The sequence below is a fragment of the Myripristis murdjan genome, chromosome 1, assembly GCF_902150065.1.
Source record: "Myripristis murdjan chromosome 1, fMyrMur1.1, whole genome shotgun sequence".
Classification (NCBI taxonomy): Eukaryota; Metazoa; Chordata; class Actinopteri; order Holocentriformes; family Holocentridae; genus Myripristis; species Myripristis murdjan.
Genome location: NC_043980.1, coordinates 24,280,963 through 24,294,895, shown reverse-complemented (window position 1 = coordinate 24,294,895; position 13,933 = coordinate 24,280,963). Strand labels below are relative to the sequence as shown.

The window sequence follows — 13,933 nt, the reverse complement described above, 5'->3', positions numbered from 1 at the left end:
GTATTAAAACCTTAATATTGCTCCTTCATGACAAACATTCCCTCCGTTTCTCTCTCTGTAGGAGTCTACAACAGCTTCTAGACTATGATGGGGATGACGTGGAGGAGACGTTTTGTCTGAATTTTGCTGTGAGTGTAGCAGTGTAATCACAAGTAAAAATTTTTGAACCATGGACAAACAACTCCTCCAAGTTAAACACTTTAATCCTGCAGTGTTTCTGGATAAAATAAACAGGCTCATCTTTGAGAAATACAACGTGATGTCCACTTTAATGAACTCACTGTACTGTGTGTTCGTCTCAGATCACCAGGGAGAACTATGGGCTGACAGAGGTCAAGGAGCTCATTCCTGGAGGAGAGAACATCACGGTGGACAAAAACAACAGGTAAGGCACCTTGAATCAGGATTGCATAACTCTCATTGTGTAACAGTCGATATGGTCATGCTGTCACTTCCAGTGGTTTCAGTTCTGAAGCTTTTAGACCTGATTTCACCTTGAACAGTACCGATATGCTTTAGCAGTCAATTTTCAGCTTCCTATCAAATATAATTTCCAGTGTCAAATGAAAGCCTCAGTCAGCCAAAGTGTCAATAGACATTAACATTGTCTGTCTATTTTTAAACTGTCAAATTGTAGTTTTCATACTTACATACTACTTTTCACACTACAGCGTATTTGCACATGTTTTATATAATTCTACTAACATTCAATTTTGCAGTTTTGTAGTTTCTAATCCTGCAGAAATTTTACACTTTTTTAAAAAAAATAATTTTTCATTGAACTTTCAGCACATATCAGCACATATCAGATTTCCATTACACAGCTATCATGACCAAAATAATTCACCTAACAATGATATTGTGATATCTATAGAAAATAGAATCCATAGAAACATAATGATAATGCTATCAGTCAACTTTGTTTATTGTTTGTTGTGTATCTTTTCTTGCAAATCAATTACACACAAAATACTGTTTGTAGGGAGGTGGAGAGTGTATGTAACCATAGTCTGTAACCATAACCATACAAAAATGTTGCTTTTAAATGTGTTATTGGGAAGAATTTGCATTGATCATGCAGCAAAAAAACTACAAAACAAAAACCAACATGGAACCAATAAACACTAATGCAAACTGTGCAGCCTGGTCAGAATTTATCAGAGAACACCCAGCCTGTGTGTCACCGTCTGGTGTGTGGGCTAACGTGGTGTGCTCTCAGAGAGAGCTCAGAAGAATGTAACCTAGCTTTTGTGTACATACACACACTCACATACATTACTCTTGCATACACACAGTTTTGTTTACAGTCATGTTCAGTTGAATGTTCATGTTGAATGTGAAGAAATGAATTTACTTCGATTTCCCTTGAGTATACATTTCTTCTAGAACACCACATGAAGAACCTTAAAGTGCAAGTGCTGGGAGTCAAGCAGCTCTTTTATTTACAATACCTATACTGTGATACTGTTGCTAAAGCGACTCTTTGAGCATTTAATTGCACAATAGCATGTGCCTGATTATAGCAGTGTTAAGATTCCAGCAACTGGATGGCCGGAGGAATTTTCGATGATAGCATGAGGTCAAGAGAGCATTGTGGAAATATATGGGTCATGTAGTGAAGTTCTTTGTATGCGCTACTTAATTGGCCGGTAAGGCCTGATCCTGATTATGATTCAGTAGATCAACCAAGAGATAAATACATACAACACCCTGCATCATTTCCACCCTCCCTGGTCCTACCCAGAGAGAATATCAAATATATCCTGTTCTGTTAGGCTGCAATTCAGTAGATTGAAGCATAAGGAATAAAAACAGAATAAATATATAGGAATAAATTCATGAACCTGCTTGCTACATGCTGTTCAGAAAAACAGCGCACTGTGTGTTCGGCACATAACAAATAAAGACTGTAGGCAAAATGACAAATAAATTATGCTCTACTCTCTGTTCTCTCTAAAAGATAAACAGATGCCAAACGGTATTTATAAGTCTGGAACTGAGATTATCGTGTACTCATACAGCTGGCCATTTGTGTCCTATTTTTCCAACTGAAGGTCATGCTCTATGTTGAGGCAGGAGGGTGGGGGTTGAATCAACTTAACTCACTCAATGTATTATGCTCCACCATCCCTACCTCATATTTTAAGCACGTCCTTCTGCCAGTGTCATTGATTATAGCACTGTGTGGAGGAGTCCACAGTGAGCCTGTGGCAGAGTTCAAACATTGGGTGGGGAATATGTCAGGGTGCTGGTGTTGAACAGATGGCACTGTCGCTTAAACACTGACCAGAGCTGTCCCTGCAAAATCCCAATAATACTCGGGTATAAAATGTGGGCTGCGAGCTAAAATCTTGAGGGCAGATAGCAGAGAGGAGCTCCGTGCCTCTTCGCAGGGACGAGAGTATTGCGAGAATGCACAACATGGAAGTCACCTTTTTTAACTCCAAACAGAGGGAGACTTGTTTATTTAGACTAAAGGTTAGTTTGCCACACAGATGCTATCAAATGTTTCCTGTCGGCTGCTGCCACATTGGTCTCTGTCAGATTGAATGTTTATAGTCGCAGGGCTCGCCAGATATGTGGGCGTGATCTGTTACTGGAGGGCATTTTTTCTGGAGGTGTAGCGTGTTGTGTTTCGTGTGGTACGTGTGTGCATGTATTTGTGTTAGTGTGCAGAAGAATATGTCCAGGTGCAGCTCCTGCATGTGTGCCTGCAAGAGCTGAAGAGCAAGCTCCTTTGACATCACTAACAAAGTTGGCAGCTGTTGCTTTTTGCTCTTTGACTCCCCCCCCCAACCTTTGCAAGTTTCATACTGCCACTTTATCCTTTCACAAGATTACATTCCCTTAACCAGCCACGGATTATACATTTTCTACATAATATACTTAAGTGTGTAGCTTGTGTTTAAATTACTGAGGGCACATGTGATAAGTGTCTGTTTAACTGCCCTTCCAAGTAGTTAAAACATGCCTGCAGAAGTGATTTCAGAAGTGTTTTTCAGTGCTGTTTATTGTAAATTTCTGCTGCCTCTTATTTTTGAAGTTTTTGCTATCATGACATTTAATTGTGCTCTAAAGTTTGTCACATACTTCACTGTGGAGTATTCATAACTCCACTTTGCCGGATGCACTGATCATAAATAAACACCAGGAGGACCACAGCGATCTCCAGCAGTCAAACCCAAAAAGCGATTAAATCCAACTCCTTTCAACACAGTAACAGTGACACTGCAGTTGCACACTAAATAGATGTGTTTGAACGGCAATCCTGATATCCCAGTGCTGCTCATGCAGTTCCTTGTTGCTTTCTTTTGTGCTGTGTTAATGCGATATCAGAGGAGTCAATCTTTTGCTCATTGGAATGCCCACAACCAAAATAATTTGTTTTTAAGAATGTATCAACCATACTACAACCATATTTTTTTATAAGTATGGTTGTGCGTCTGAAAATGAATGATCATTTTGGTTTTTATAACTTGGACCCATCGGACATTTGCAAGTCCATGTTTGAATTGCTTTTTTGAGTTCATCTGTTGGAGTTTGTTTTGGCCCACTGTATAATTATGAGAGAGAACAACTAAGACAAATTAGTTTTCATAATGATTGGTGAATGTTGATGGTAATTTTCATTTTGAGCCTTTGTAAAACAAAGCCCAGATTTATAATAATCTGAATTTTATATATATATATATATATATATATATATATATATATATATATATATATATATATATATATACACACACACACATATATATATATATATATATATATATATATATATACACATATATCCGGGATATCCGGCTTTCGGGTGAAATTTCAGGATTAACCTAAAATGCATTATAACCTTTACAAGTGAACTTAATGTGACCTTCTGTAAACTTTTGAATGCACATGTCCAACTGTTCAATGTTTCAGTACCTTTTGCACAAGTTGCTGTTCTCTAACAAGGAGTTTAACGGCAAAATTCACATCAGGTGTTTGATGCTCCAGCTCATCGAGGTCGTATCATTAGGGAACGACTGCTGGAGACTGGGGTACCTCAAATGGAGTGGCCTGCACTTTCTCAGACCTGAATCCCATAGAAAACCTATGGGATCAGCTGAGTCGCCGTGTAGAGGCTCGGAGCTCTGTACCCCGGAACCTCAATGTCCTGAGGGCTGCCCTTCAAGAAGAGTGGGATGCCATGCCTCAGCAGACAATAAGTCGACTTGTGAACAGCATAAGACATCGTTGTCAAGCTGTAATTGATGCTCAAGGGCACATGACAAGTTATTGACACTGACATTTTTTGTTGTGGTATATCCACCACTGTTGTTGGCTTTTGTTTCAAGGAATTGTTTGAGATGAGGAAATCACCAGTGTATGCTTCTACTTAAATGCCCTACTTTCATGATGTAATATCACTGTAGCGTGAACGTTTTATATTTTCCATAAATTTCACCCAAAAGCCAAATATCCCAAACTTTTTGTGAGTAGTGTATATATATATATATATATATATATATATATATATGAATTATATACTGATATGATGTTAGGTTTGTGCCAGCTGATTGTAGTTGCTCCTTTTCTTTACATCATTCTGTCTGTACACAGTTGGCACAGCGTGAGACGTTAAATTTTGTTTTTCTGCTGTCCAACAAACCCATTTGCTGTCATTAATTCTTGTACAGTATGAAAAACAGCTAGTGCAGACTTAAAAATGTCCAGACATGTCCAGTGACATAATCCATCGTAGTTAACAAGACCTTAGCTTGGTTTTGTCAAGAGTTTCTGTTTTATTGTTGTGTTATTGTTCCCTAGTTGCGCATTTTCACATCAGTGCATGAATTATGTTATGCTCTGCTTACTCTCAATTATCTGACACCCACAGGAAGAAAGCCTCTGCTAGGAAATAATCACAGAAAATACACTGTCCTATAAACTTTACTGCCATATCCGTGTGTTTTTAATCAAGGCGTCTTTGCTAGCAAGGACAGCAGTTAATTGTGGAATGACATGCAGCTGGCACTGCAGAATGAATGAAAAGTAGACAAACACAGCAGTGCATTAGCTCTAACTCTAAATGACACCAATAATTCCCTTTTAATGAGCAGACAAAATCCTATGACTGTCTTAAGACCAAAGTTACTAGTAGCTGGATTTAATGGATCCAGCTTTAGTGGATTAATTTTATGTGATTGAGTTGGATGCAGGTGGAGGTACGTGATGGATCTCACTCTGTCCGAGCAGTAGGGCAATACGTCAGAACATGGTCTCTTATCTGTTTATTGGATCACTTCCTTATTAAAATGTTGGCTCTGCACAACAATAATGTATCCTGGCCTTTTCAATTTAATTACTTGGCTTTTGACATGATGAACCTATTTCAGCCTGACAAAAATCAGCAATTTAATATAACAGTAATTGCTCTAAACCACTGTGAAATTGGCCTGGTTGCTTCAATTGGTAACATTACTCAGTTAGGGATCACCAAGGGCACCAAGATTGTCATTTGTTGAGCCAGCTTCATAACACAAACACACTCACACATGCACTCATGTACACACACACACAGAGAGTCTCAGACACACAATTGAACATTAGCTGCCAAGTAATAGTCACTTAAGGTCTGACAAATCATTATAAACTGAGTTTGCCAGGATACAACTGCCATACATGATCTAAATGTTTATTTAACTTACGTGTGTGTGTGTGTGTGTGTTAATCAGGAAGGAGTTTGTGGAGGCCTACCTGCGCTATGTGTTCACGGACTCAGTGAGCGAACTGTACTCTGCCTTCTCCTCCGGCTTCCTGAAGGTGTGTGGGGGGAAGATCCTGTCGCTCTTCCAGCCCTCGGAGCTCATGGCCATGGTGGTTGGCAACAACAACTACAACTGGGAGGAGATGGAGAAGGTCTGTATGCGAACCATCACACAATTGGAGAGGAGCGAGTTAAGCACAACAGGAAGGCATTATGGTTTAAAAAAATCAATTAAAAAAAAAAAAAAAAAAAGCATAACTTTGCTAATAAAATATAGCACCACAGCATCAGTTGCTGCTTCTACTACATATTCCAGAGTCAAGGGAATTATGTGTGTCACTACTCTATTTTGGCATTTAAAAAAAAAAAAAAAAATTATGCAGTATATGCAATTGTCCAGAGTGGCTTTACCACAGTATGTTGTAATGCCAAGTACATTATGAAGTATGTAGGCATATGTTCATATTTCACAAGGCTTTCCTGAATCAGTTTGCAGCTGTTAGTCAACTCATGATACCATAGATTTCATGATTTATTCTGTCCATAACCACGTCCTCATTTTATTTCAGATGCTTTGGCAGCCTATATTCTCTTATCCCACTCTTAAAGCTTGAACTGAGAGAGAAATTATTAGTACTAGTAGTATCAGCAGCAGTAGTCTGTTATCTGACTGATTTCACTAAAAATGCTGTTTTCAGCAGGTGAAATCAGTAATATCTGCCTACATTGATGGAATAGCCTTGAATAGTCTCCAATGGCGTGAGCCTCACAATTTTACTTTGAAAACCAGAGGAACCCACTGAATGGTGAAGCAGTGTGCTAGTCTTCACCTCTAAATGACAGGTATCAAAAAGCCCGCTGTTGAGGTTAAAGTACTGACTATACAGAAATTCCAACCCACAACTTTTCCATCGAGGGGCAAAAAGTGTGATCACCAAACTGTGCAAACTCAAAGAAATATTAAATTGTATATTCTGCTATAGGGTTTTATAGCTTTCTAATGATAAAAATGATATGTTCAAAGTGCAGGCTAGGCCTATAACATTACTACTTTAATATTTACATTGAAAATATGAACATATGAAACATTTTCTCAAAAGTTGAGTGGGTGCTTGTTGATTGTTGTATACACACATCATTGGTTTGCACATTTCAACATATCATGTGCTGCAGCATCTGATAGGGATTCTTATGTAAGCCAGAGTCTTTCACACTGATGGAGGCAAAAGTGAGGAATTGGCATGAAATCTGAATGCTGGTATTGGAGCAGGGAAGGAAAACACACACACACACACACACACAAAAGCACAAAAGCAGGTCTCTGAAGAATTTGTGTGGAAATGTTTTTTGCCAGAGATGGAACAGCCTTGTCGATGGTAAAACAAGAAAAAGTCATCACCGCATTGTTTGTCTTTCCTCCCGCTTTCCGCTTCCTTTTCCAGAATGCCGTTTACAAAGGGGAGTACACAGCAACTCACCCAACAGTGAGAATGTTTTGGGAGGTCTTCCACGAGTTCCCTCTGGAAAAAAAGAAGCAGTTCTTATGTAAGTATTTAATTGCCTCATCACTATATCTGCGTCACAATCTCTACTCCAATTCTCTCGCCCTCAGACATTTTAGGAATAGTGTTCAGTGTGTCGAGACACAGAATCACCACATTCAGCTTCAATACTCTGGAGTCTTTTTTTTCCCCTTTTCAATGACTTTGCTGTCCTCTACTACTTTTCCCCCTCTACTTTATTTACCCTTGGGGATCAATAAAGTCTTTTTGATTCTGATTCTGATTCATCCAAAAATACAGAACAAATGCACAATGATATGTTTGAAAACCTCGGGTTTCCTCAGGTGGCCCTGAGCTCTCACAAGGGTAGAGGGGTCTAGGAGGGGCTTTGCAGACAAACTCAGTGTCAGTGTTCATCCAAACTAATATCAACTCAGCATTTCAAAACATTTGTTTGTTGTTGTTTGTTTGTTTGTTTTGTTTTATTTGGTTTGATTTGATTTTGATATTGTAGAAAATATTGCATATGGCTGCTAATATCATCATTTAATTTCTGTCTGCTTTTGTTGGGCCACAGTCCTTTGGGTGTTAACAAGGCTTTGGTAATATCCAAACAGACGATTTCAGTGGCTGTGTTCACCCAAAACCAACATCAACCCAGTGTTTCAAAAAATCTGTTTTATTTTATTTTGTTTTACTTGACTTTATTTTGGTATTATAGAAAATATCTCATATTGTGCAAGTGTTGCAACATTTGTTGTAGTTGGCTGTCACCCCAGGCTTAGTGCTGAGTCCAGCCTTTGTCTCTCCCACCTGTAGTGTTCCTAACGGGTAGCGACCGCATACCCATCCATGGCATGGAGAGCCTGCGTATCGTCATCCAGTCCACCTCTGCAGAGGAGCACTACCTGCCGGTGGCCCACACCTGCTACAACCTGCTGGACATGCCCCGCTACCAGACCAAAGAGATCCTGCGCCGCCGTCTCACCCAAGCTGTGGAGCAGTACGAGGGCTTCAGCCTGGTCTGAGGCCTGCTGTGGAGCCGGCGGGCCGCTGGCTGAGCGGTGCAGGGAGTCGGGGTATCCGCACCATCGTTAACGCACTTTATTAGCAAAGCCCTCCCTTTCACGAGTGCTGGAGAAGTGGCGAGGTGTTGCAGGGGTGTGTGGGACACAGTGAGGTCACTTTCCCTATATGCTGTTAACCATTACAAGATTGTCAGAGATGGGGAATCAGAAGGGTAGTAAGAAAGAAAACGAATGAGCACATGAAAGTCTATGTAAATGCAGATCATTATTATTATTGTTGTTATTATTATTATTATCATTATTATTATTATTATTGCTTTGGGTGTTGTACAGTTGGGAGTTTTTTGTTGTTTGTTTTGTTTTTTTGCAATGCTGTGGATTTTTTTATTTAATTCCTTAAATTCTAATTTTCACCTTACAGAATAGTTGGGACAGGTTTGGAACATTATGTCTTTTGTTTTGTTATTTTAATTTATTGAGTAGAAAGGTTATTTTTTTGAAAGATTAAACTAGATATATGTAAGTAAATGGAATTTGCAGTATAACCTCTATCCTTGATGTTGGGAGTTACACTCACAAATGTGACCCTTTGGAATTTGGACACCAGCATGTCCTCTGCCTGGTTCTGGATCAGTAAAAGGGACAGCAGACAAACGAAGAATCCATCATTCAGCAGCAGGCAAGCAGATGCAGGATAAAATGCGGTCAGCATGCTGTCCTAGTTACACACAATCGCTTGTTTGTTGTCGCTGTGGATTGACAGAGCAGCTGGTTTGATTCTTGAATCTGCATTCAACAATATTGCCTTCCACAGCAAATCATCTGGACATGAGAAAGCTGACTTTTTTTTATTCATTTCTATTGGATGTTGTCTGTGTGCATGTTGTTGAGTGAAAGCAAAAACGTGATCATCATTCAAGACTAAATATACAAACAACACAGATATAATAATTGTAATTAGTTTGATTCCCGAATCACAGATTAAGAATAATCAAATAATCTGTGAGATTTGTGCCGGGACAGCAGATTGATAATTGCATATTTAACATTGGGCAGATGACCCAGCTATGCTGGATATAACTGAATATATCTGTAGTCAGTCAGTTGGTATATCTGTCATATCTGTGGTTCCCCTAGTACTGCCCTGATATGTATTTCTACTAGCAAATACTATACACTTCCTCCTAATGCAAAATGCTGATGTTCCATTAGGTAGTGCATCGGGTCCGTTGTGTGAAATGGTCTTGCAAATAATTTTTTTGTATATTTCATATAACAGTCGTTTCATTTTTGGACAGTTTAAGCGAAATGAGTGCAGATGATAAGTATCTTGATGTGCCCTGTGCCCAGGCTGCATTGGGACACCCATTTAGCAATAATAATCTAAACAGCCCAGTAATGTAGTGATAACCCTTGGCCGTTCATTTGAGGTCACTGCAGTGACAAACACCAAACATATCAGGAGTGTTTCTGGAGAATTCCTGTTGTTCCTTAGCTCTAAACTGCATGAACACCGAGTCTACACCTTCATTCAGTCGACCTAAGTTACAATGCCAGTGTTTCTCTGGCAGACAGTAGTCCTATGCAAAGGTTTGTGCACCTCTTAATATTTTGCACCCTCTGAAGGCTAAAGCGAAAAATGTATTGATTTTGGATTTTTGTCTGAATTCTACACATAGCTGTGTATTCCACCAAACTAAAGGAAATCTATATGTGAAGCTACATAATCCAAATACATCCAACTACAAGATGCAGAAGCACATACCCGACTAGTTTAATGGTTGCATCACTGGTAAAAATATGTTCAGTATTTTTGTCCAGAAAATTTTAATTCTGCCAATTTCTGCCAGCAAAACAGACCCAGTCACTTCAGTATACGACATTTGTGGATGTAGGGTGGATTTAGGAACCGTTAGCATAGAGTGTGGTTCACTTGGGGACACTGGCATCCCTGCTAAGGTATTTAGGTTGTATTCTCTCTCTCAGGAACTATTATGCAATTCAGTCCAAACGGAACAAGGTGTGTATGTTCGTCCACACAGTAGATTTTCACTTTGAATAAGTTGTGTGCCACAAAAATTCAAAATAATTGCATTTTCAATTACTTGTATCATAAAATTGCTGATGTGCAAAAACCTTTTGCATGATGACATGGTTGAACCTCAGCCGTTCATTATTAAAGATAGCAATTGTTTTCATTTCGTTCCTGAAATTCCCATTGCCTCAGGTTTTCCCTTAACAATACCATAGTGACTTTGCTGATTCAGCTCATGCCCTTGTTGCAGTATCTCGTAGCCTGACAGCATGTGAACAGCGAATACGCCGTCATCCTTACTGGCTGATGCTCAACAGGGCTCTGAGGTTATTGAGAATGTGAAGCACAGGGAAGCCTGCTGGTTCACCTGCTGCCCAGCATGCATGGGGAAAACATTTCCACAGTATTTAATTATTAGATCACAGAAGAGCAGCGATTCCAGGTCATGTGGAGTATATTTCATGTTCAGTGTATGCAAACAAGGGCTTAGTAGTTGCTGTAATTGTGTGGTTGCAAGTACATACTTTTTTTTACCTTTTTAAATGGATGACATTATTTTTATTTACCTGTTTTTTTCCCTGAGCAAATAAAACTTTATTTCACCTCATGGTTTTTTTTTTTTTTTTGCCTTCTTCGTACTTCCAATCATGAGGCTTTTAAAAAATGTATTGAAAGGTAGTGCATAATGAATGTAGAGAAACAGAAGTTCAAATCTCTCCCCTCAAATAAACATCACCAACCTGAATGTTCATGCTGACTCAGTCACAAACACACAAAATGTAAAACCACATGACACAAAAGTCAGTAAAAATATGTTTTCATTTATATTATATACAAAATACAAATAGAATTTATGTACTAAAATGTACACACCCAAATTCATCAAGCCTGCCAGTGTTTACATTCATAAAACAAAATTCACACTGTTCATTATTCATTTTGGAGAAATAAAGGAGAGATGTGCTGAACTCACAGAGATGTAAACACAGACCATGATCCATATTTACAGAGAACAATTAATTACTTGAAGTATAGCAGCCTTATGGAATACAGAGGGCTGTGTACTGAGCTTCTGCGACCATTTCTGTCATCCAAACAGGCTCAAACAGTCAATGACTAAATGGCCTTTGTCAATGTTGATCAGTGTGAGTAAAATCATTAACAGTGATTTCAAGACAAGAAATAGCTTATTTTACATGGATAGGAAAAAACACCAATGCAAAAATATACAGGCAAATGCATAACAAGTTACCAGTGATCACAAAAAATAAGCTATGTTACTGAATATAATGCTCTTCTACACTATTTTGGTGTGTAATCTGAGTCATCTTTGGATCATATTGACATAAAACGGAACCACTTCTTTTAGTGAGGAAATACTCAAGAAAAAATGTTACTAGGTTTCACTTCTAGAGAAGTAACAAAACAACATAAAAAGTGTACAATAGTACAGAGTGTTTTCTAAGGTAGGATTTTTTTTTTTTTTTATCTCAGACACTCAGCCTTGTAATAAATGGTGGCAAAAATTGTAATTACTGTTAAGTGGATGAGCCATCCATTTAGCCAATACTGTTAAACTGATTGGTTTAATGGCAACTGTCTCCCTTACAAAAATACACAAAAATGTACTTCATTACAAAATCCTCTTTAAAAATAGCAATCATTTCAAATCTATTATTTACTTTGAAGGTTGTTAAGACTTCTATAGCATGAGAAAATAACTTTTCTGCTCCATTAAAAATGTCCATCCCAACAGTACAAACATTCAAAAGGATAGAAATAAATTATCATCACTACATGTATGATTCTTTGCTGAGAATAATTTAGGTTATCCGTGTAATGCGCATTTAGTCTTGCTTAGTCTTGAGAAATTTCCACCTCTGCACATGAGAGGATTTGGAAATCTGCTTGTCAGGTGGGAGCAGGTAACATCTGGCAGCCTCTAGGGCAGCACCTTCACGTCTGTTTGGATTGAGCTCGGGTCAGTAGCTCTCTCCAGGCTCCAGAGGAAGCTGTGCTGTGCTCCATAGGACAGATTAACAGGGCAACATGTAGGCATTTCCTCAAGACAAAAAACATGAATGGCACAGATGGCACAAAAGAAAGAAAGAAACAAAAACACTTCCTAAAGGGTGAGGTGTGTGATAGATTTTCTTTCGGTGGCTGTTGTAAAATTGCTCGCATCTCTGGAAACTAAGCCTCAGTTCTCTGAGTCCTCAGTTTATTAGATGAACTTAGTTGAGTCTCTTTTGCTGATGAGAACTTCCAGCAGCCGCAGCTTGGCTTTGACATGCTTGTATTCATTATACTCCACTGCCAAGGGGGAGCGGTCTTCCTTCTGCACATTTCTATGGAAACAAAAAGTGGGTGGAAGACAAACATTAAAAGAGTGGACAGCATTCAAAGTTGCTGTAGTGCTCGTAAATGGGGATCTATGTACGATGCACAAAATGTATCATGCATGATATCTTTTTCTGTGTGACTCATGAACAAGGAATTCAATCAATTCTCTCTTTACCTTCCATTTTGCCTGAAGAACTGGTCCTCAAACTCTCTAAGATTTTTGCGGATTCGCTTTTTCTCCTCCCTGGTCTCTTGCAGTTGCTCCACGAGCTCCTGCCTGTGAGGGGACAGCGGGAAACACAACGTTAGGTATCTCAGCGTTTAAACATAAACTCAACAGCTGAGCGTGCTGGCAGCTGACAATTTCATTGTAGATCCTTGAACCATGGCGGCTGTCTACATAGTTAAACACTGAGCAGATAATTCCAGATATCCTTCTCATGCTCAGATCAGAAAAGACTCTTGCTTACATGGTGGCAGAGTGCAGGTTGGACAGCCTCATGTCAGTAGTGTTTTTAGAGGGTGAAAGTTCATCCACAGGTGAAATAAAGCCATCCATTTCCTCCTCCATCTGGTCCAGGAAGCCGAGCATGCTGAGGTCGGGCCGGACGGTGACCGTGAACTGGGTCTTGGAGTCTCCGTCGTCCTCAGAGCCGTCCTCTTCCTCCTGAAGGACCAGACAAAGGTTAAATGCTGGCTAAGGCATGGCAATCGTGCATTGTGCTGGGGTGTGACTGATTAACACCCCAGGCTGCCAGCTGACCTTCAGGGTTTAACACTGTAGTCTATGGGAATCATGCATTGTTAGTCGCATGGGGTTAAAAAATCACCACAGTACAATATAGTTCAAAATGCATTTCCATGGCTCTCCTTTGTGATCAAAGTCTAACTCCCTGCAGGGTGAATCATTGGTAGTTACAGATGGGGGAATGAAGGCAGTTAACTAGCAGACACCCATTTCACAGTGTAAACAGATGGTGTTTAACAGTCCTGAGCCAGCTATAATTGAGTATGATCTGAATTCATAAGCACAACTACAGGGAGAAATAAACAATAACATGAAGTGAGCAGTTTAAATTGTTGCATGATTAGATTATTTGTTGGGTTGCGCACACACACACACACACCATGTTTGCTTGCAAATGTTCATACTTTTGGACCAAAGGCAGCAACACACCAACTAAAATACTAGACAAAGGCAGCAACACAGCAACTAAAATATTAGACAAAGGCAGCTACTGATTCACAACTTCGAGCAATGCTGGTCAAACAGGAG

General features: G+C 39.3%; 2 protein-coding genes across 4 annotated transcripts in view; one reads left to right on the top strand and one right to left on the bottom strand.

Moving 5' to 3' along the window:
* herc3 (HECT and RLD domain containing E3 ubiquitin protein ligase 3) overlaps positions 1 to 10,921 on the top strand; it is a 31,939-nt gene extending 21,018 nt beyond the window's left edge. Inside the window, exons 21-26 of one of the 2 annotated variants that reach the window (XM_030050378.1) lie at positions 62 to 128; positions 303 to 385; positions 5,718 to 5,901; positions 7,192 to 7,294; positions 8,071 to 8,280; positions 8,314 to 10,921. In XM_030050378.1, coding sequence (XP_029906238.1) covers positions 62 to 128; positions 303 to 385; positions 5,718 to 5,901; positions 7,192 to 7,294; positions 8,071 to 8,279 — 646 coding nt within the window. In that variant the 3' untranslated portion in view covers position 8,280; positions 8,314 to 10,921. Of the gene's footprint in view, positions 1 to 61; positions 129 to 302; positions 386 to 5,717; positions 5,902 to 7,191; positions 7,295 to 8,070 lie in introns of both variants that reach the window. The other variant, XM_030050370.1, reaches the window with a different exon arrangement.
* A 194-nt stretch (positions 10,922 to 11,115) lies between these two features.
* fam13a (family with sequence similarity 13 member A) overlaps positions 11,116 to 13,933 on the bottom strand; it is a 62,015-nt gene continuing 59,197 nt past the window's right edge. For both annotated transcript variants that reach the window (XM_030054361.1, XM_030054368.1), the window contains 3 exons: positions 13,128 to 13,324; positions 12,833 to 12,934; positions 11,116 to 12,662 (listed from right to left, as the gene is read on the bottom strand). In XM_030054361.1, the coding sequence (XP_029910221.1) occupies positions 12,539 to 12,662; positions 12,833 to 12,934; positions 13,128 to 13,324 (423 nt within the window). In that variant the 3' untranslated portion in view covers positions 11,116 to 12,538. The remainder of the gene's footprint in view (positions 12,663 to 12,832; positions 12,935 to 13,127; positions 13,325 to 13,933) is intronic.